General features: G+C 37.4%; 1 protein-coding gene across 4 annotated transcripts in view; it reads right to left on the bottom strand.

The window, feature by feature from the left end:
- Positions 1-315: 315 nt before the first annotated feature.
- Positions 316-6,069, bottom strand: part of TPCN2 (two pore segment channel 2) — a 34,232-nt gene continuing 28,478 nt past the window's right edge. For all 4 annotated transcript variants that reach the window (XM_030039776.2, XM_030039778.2, XM_030039777.2 and 1 more), the window contains 2 exons: positions 4,667-4,752; positions 316-3,948 (listed from right to left, as the gene is read on the bottom strand). In XM_030039776.2, coding sequence (XP_029895636.1) covers positions 3,870-3,948; positions 4,667-4,752 — 165 coding nt within the window. In that variant the 3' untranslated portion in view covers positions 316-3,869. The remainder of the gene's footprint in view (positions 3,949-4,666; positions 4,753-6,069) is intronic.

Raw genomic sequence — 6,069 nt, 5'->3', positions numbered from 1 at the left:
AAATGACTTCTACTGACTAAAGTACAATATTAAACAATAGCAGAAGCTGTGGTAACACTAGGTACTCCTCATAATATACTGGCAGGTGAAAAGATAAACCATCTAACAAGATAAAACATATCTCTGAAATGGGAGGTAAAGGTAACTAATCTATAACCTGCATCAGTTTCCTATAGACCCCATTTTTTCTTATAGCTTTGTATGTCCCTATATTTTTATGCACATTAAAAAGTGTTAAGAGGGATGAAAAAGCAATACTCCCTAAAATGTGTCAAGAAATGTACAATATCACCACAACAAAGAGAGGCCAAGAAAGCACGTCTCATGCACTTTATTCACACAAACCCGTGACACTCAAGACAGTCTTTCTTCCTTTGTCTGTCATTTCTATACAGTTACTAGGTTATTCTAGCCGCCCTATTTGCAGCTCTGACCAATACAAGCTTTTTAAGTTTCTTCATAGTTAAGTGTGCTTGTGAGTTTTATCACTGTATTTCTACTGAAAGAATCAAGAACACTTCCATTGCGTCCATCCTCTCCCTCCACTCTTAAATCTTTAAGTAATACAAATTCATAGCAAATCAGGAAGGAAAAAAAAAACAATACCTGAGGAACCCCAAATTAGCCAACAGTCTGGTGATTAAGGCCCTCCTTCAGAAGCTAGAAAAATCTGAGCCTGATTTATTAACACAAGATGATCTTCTATTTGTTTTGGCTTTTGCATGCTTCACCTAAGCATCCACAACAGCCATTGTCAGAGACATCAGCAAACTTAAGCCTTTAGCTTGACCCAGAACTGATTTTGTTCTGTTCTTAAAAAAAAAAAACCATCTTCTGAACCAGAACGTGTTTCAAAAGAATGCTACGGACAGTAATAAACTATGTGCAAAATCTGTCCCAGTTGAAATGCTATGAAAATGCTTATTGCACTAATCTTTTCAAGAAAAAAAAAAAAAAAAAAGCTGAAAAATACCTAGTTTGCAGATGCAAAGACTGAAATGCAAATGGCAATCAAGCTCCTCAACACCCTCAACGCTCAGCTCCACTGAAGTTTCACCTTAAAAATTAAGTGTATCAAGTACCTACACATGCTGTTATGCGCCTCTAGAACTGGAGAATAACAGAGCAGCATACTTTAGGTCCTGCATTTTGAAACCAGGCACTTAAGTCCCACTTGCATGTAACCTCTTCCATGGGCCCAGCCTTCAATTAGTAAAGATAATGGCAGCATAGATGCTAAGCACAGCAGAAATCAGTAACGGGGGAAGAGCAAAAACAAACCACAAGAATCCATTTCAACACATTTCAATCATTTTCATCTTTTAAGAAGGAACTTTTTTTAATAATGCAAACCTCAAATTTTACCCAGTTACGTACATTCATTTTCATGACTTCTACAATTATTGCATAAGACTTGTGGTCGTTTACATCTTCCAATACAAGTGACACTAGGTACCACAATTCTGTATTAAATTCTAGTTACACTTTCAGTCAATTACACATATTTGAAACAAGAACAAGACTAAGACTATTCCCTTCAGAAAGCCTTCTTTACATTTGTCCAGATGCAAAGATTGCATAAGGAGACATTTGTGATGTTTATGATAATCCCACACCAATTTGTGTTACTTTGGTAGATTGTAGTGGAACGTAATGGCCAAAAAAACCCTAAACAAACCAACCCCCAAAGCCAGGCAACCTTAAGAGACAAAAAAAAAAAAAAAAAAAAAAAAAAAAAATTAAACTTGCAGGTTAATAAGAACCGGCCACTTACTTTTTGGCAAGGCAAAGCTACTTCTTCAAGTATTCAGAAAAGTGGAAAACAAAAATAATTTTTTTTTTCCCAGTAAAAAGGTAAAATAGGCTATTTAACCTCTGTTAATAAGTGCCAATAAATTGGTGGCAGTGATTACATCATGCCAGGAGGAGCAGAAACCATCCTGACATAAAGCCATACTGAAAAAACGAAACTCAAATCTAGAAGAAAAACTGTGTGCTGATGCCTTTATCTACTTGCCATGATGTGTGTTCTAAGTGCATGACTGAAAACAAGCATGGTAACACCACTGAAACGAGCCAAAGTGAGTTACTGGGTAGATTATTCTGGAACAGAGACAAGATACTGAACACAGACGAGAGCACGGCTTAGGAGGCAAGTAAAAAAAGATTGCAGGAGTAGCTCAGAGCTCAGTTCAGATTCATTCTACACATGTGCAAGCTACAACACATTTTGTTCCATAGCACAAGGAAAACATAAGCAGAAGATAAAGAAACAGACAAGAATCACTACACAACTTCTGAACAGTGAGACAAGGCAGAAATACGCTTTTGAGCAAAAATGTACCATCATCCCAGATATTTTCCTCTCTCTTAAGCAAGAAAAAAAGAAAAGACGAATGATGAAAAAAGAGGAGGAAAAGTATAAAGGATGACTGCTTGGCAATTTTGAAAAATGTTTTGTTATCTAAAAAAGGATCAAATAACTTATACATAGCAGCAGTGTTTTATGGCCAGTTACCTTCCCCAAGCCTTTGTCAATGCAGAGATGATCACAGTAATGTCTATTTTGGTGACAAGTGTCTCAATGACAAGGCAGCAGCCCAAAGGGTAGTTTGATTTTTACATATAAAAATAGTAGTTGGGATTGATTCTATTCTTCATAGTGATTTACTAGTTATATGACAAAGATTAAAAAAAAACCCCACCTTTTTTTAGAGGAATACTAAGGGACAATGAAAAGCACATGGACACAGCTTACTGTCAATTCTCCATTTTAGATTTGTTGGTGAAGTTATTTAACAAAAAAGTATTACCCAGGTTAAAGTTAGTGGTGTACAGCATGTGGTCATGAAGCCATAAAAGAACGTGATCTTGCAATATTGGTTGAGCACTTTCAATTCCCACAGACTCAAATGAAAATTTGAGCTTCTAAGCACTTTGATTATCCCACTCAACTTTTTCTCTCCCCTTGTTTAAGTGGGAGACTCGCAGTGATCATGGTGCTACATTCCGGCCAAAGTTTATTCTCCTCAGCTTTTTCATGGAATACGATACAGTGTAGAACAGGACTTGGAAGAAAGTAAAAGGAAGAGGTTCGCTAAAAAGCAACATGAGAATATTTACTCTAAAGGAGAGCTCAATTTTACCACATTGAAAACCACGAGTGCAATTGCTCCATTCAAAGTTATAATTGCTCTCAAAGTTACCAACAGGATGGAAACAGCACAAACCCTAGATCAAAAACAAAGAAAAAGAGAGGATGTGCAAAGTAGGCAGTCCCTGTTACTGTTGAAATTGATTGTGTTCTGACATGATTAACTCCTGAAAATTTGGTAAGATATGCTGGTGTCACATTTCAATAAAAATAGTGTTTCAACTCTCACTACAAAAAGATTTAAGGATTTTGTTCTGGTCCTGCCTAATCCATTCATGAATTGCAGGGCACAGCCCTTGCCACACTCACCTACCAGAAAAGGCAGTTCCATTTTCTTGTGCTGAAAAAGTAGCAGGCTTAGTGGTTACACCAAGTTCATGTTTTAAAGTGCACTGTCATTTTAAACACACTTTCCCATCTTAAAAAAAGAGAAAATAAAACATTCTGATATCAACAGTTTATAAAAATAACAGCTACAATATTCCTCTAAAATCGCAACTTAAAAATCAAGTCAAATTAGCAAGATTCAAATCTTTTTGAAAAAAAGATATAAACCAAAAATAAAAAACCTCTTTCTGCAGAGAACTGCCAAGCAAAACCTCACATACTGTCCTACAAGCCTCTCTAAGAGCACCTCACAGAAAATCCATTCAGTTTCTTCCAGCTGACAACCTCAAGAAAACAGAGGTCTAAATAAATCAGTCCTTCCCACCAGTCACCTACATAACTGCAGGTGTGGATGCTGGTGCAGTTTTTCCATCAACTCTTCCTCTGTAGGTTCTTCCAAAACATCTCTACAAAAAAAAAGCATGAGCGGTTAAGGGCAGCAAAGGGAACTTCTCAGCATTTGATTTTGCAATGCACATAACTAAGATGTAACGTGTGTTTGTTTCAAGAATGAAACAAGGAATTAAAGTTACAATAAGTTGATGCTCCCTAAAGATGCATCTACGTGCAAGTGATCTATCCTTTACAGATGTGTCATGGAAACCAGCAGCTGTTTTCCCATAAGAAGCAGGGAAGCAATTTCCTGCACACAGTACAATACAACTGAAGGTCAGTAAATTTGTTTTTCTGAAAAAACTCCCAAATGAGAACATGTTCCCAATGCTACTATTGAATATACAATGTGCACCAGGAGTTCTACTTGTGCATGATCATTGAGTATCAACTCACCACCCACAATTTCATAATAAGCCAAGAACGTGCATCACTTTCCTCATCTTCCCTTTTCTCCTCCCTCTCAGCACAGCCGCCCCCACTCCCCATCCCCAACACCTCTTCTCCCATCATGCTATGGGCAGAAAGCATATAAAGGTTAGGCTACCAAGTCAGCTTAAAGCAGGCCTAATTAAAGCACTTACTGAATTTTTCCAAACCAACAGATGAAACAGTTTGCTTCAGATGGAGGAAATAGAAGACAAGCCTTTTACCCTCTTGCAGCCAGCACACTTTCTTTAAAACAGATGAACATAAAAAAACAGATTGATTATCAAGCCCAGTTCAACTCACCTGAACATTAGTTCAACTGTCCTCTGGTATTCAATATCTGAGAGAGACTCCCGATGACAGCGACGGTCCCACTTGTGAATAAAGTTCTGAAATGTAAGAAGAACAGGAAAAAAACCTAAAGGCTACTTCTAGTGACACCAGGAAAGAGGTTACATCAGGTCAGTATGTTTGTGGGTAAGGTTTGGGAGGGGAGTGAGGTTTGTTTTTAACACAGAGTGTCAGAGCAGTGATTTATTTAAGCATCAGCATATTTACTGGCTGCAGGTCACTACTTTATTTGAGCCTGTTGTTCAGGAATGAACTAACTTTCTCATCACACGCTGAAAGAACAGTAGAGCAGAAGACAGCCCTGCTGCCTTCTACTCCTAGCAAGGACTGCCTCCCCAAGATAACTGTGTGAACTATCCACAAGAGTTCACCTGCTTTGAATTTTTTGCTCTTCAAAGACCCAACATTACATAAACATACTCCTAGTCCAGGCATCACAACTTAAACTCAGCTTCTGGTTATGTCATGCTCCCTTAGCCATTTTGAATTACTCTGACATATCAATACCTGGGAAGTAGACAAAACAGCTCAGGCAAAAAAAAAAAAAAAAAAAAAAAGGGAGAAAAATAATGACATCCTGCACTCCTGCTACAGAATGCTGCATCTTGGCTCTTACAGCAAACTTTGGCCACAGCCCTGCAGAAGTAAGCAGGTAGAAGACATCACAGGATTAGCCTCCAGCTAGAACAGAAAATCTTTTCTGAAATGCTTATGGGCAAGACTGAGCCTCATGCTGAGGCTCATACCTAAGTTTCTGTCTAAAAGTTCGCTATTCTGCCTACAGTAGTAAATTTTACTCAATGAGGTCAACAAGAAGAACATATCTAAAAGAAATTTTCATAGGTTTTAAGATGGGGTGAAGTGCCCTCTACAGGTACTCAATTTCTTCCATTACTTATAAAAGAAGTCTATGATTATTAACCTGGACTAGATGGCTGTGATTAATGTTCCCTTCACCATCAAAAATTCCAAACATATTTGGATTTGCAGAGAAGTATGCATACACGAGAAAACAGTGGAACTACACGTTCTTCATGGCATTGCTTAGGTACCTACATTTCCACAGCTTCTTTAAAAAACTCTAGAAGATGGTATCTTCAAAATAAGTAATCAGTTCCACTCTTATTCAGTTCCACACTAAAAGGGTATTAATTCAAATTGGGGTGGGAAGAAACACAGGACAACCAAATAAAATAAAAATGCAAATTTTGAAGTGCTAAATTCATTTGCTGACAAATCAAAATGCAAAAAGCCTGCAGCCTGAATAACTAATGCTGAAGTTAAATGCTAATATAGAGACAAGCAATTTTATAATACTTAAAATATTTTTCATCTTTATAAAGTGAGCTATAATG

The sequence above is a fragment of the Aquila chrysaetos genome, chromosome 16 (assembly GCF_900496995.4).
Source record: "Aquila chrysaetos chrysaetos chromosome 16, bAquChr1.4, whole genome shotgun sequence".
NCBI lineage: Eukaryota > Metazoa > Chordata > Aves > Accipitriformes > Accipitridae > Aquila > Aquila chrysaetos.
The sequence above is the reverse complement of the archived record's forward strand: the minus strand, read 5'-3'. Positions and strand labels throughout refer to the sequence as shown.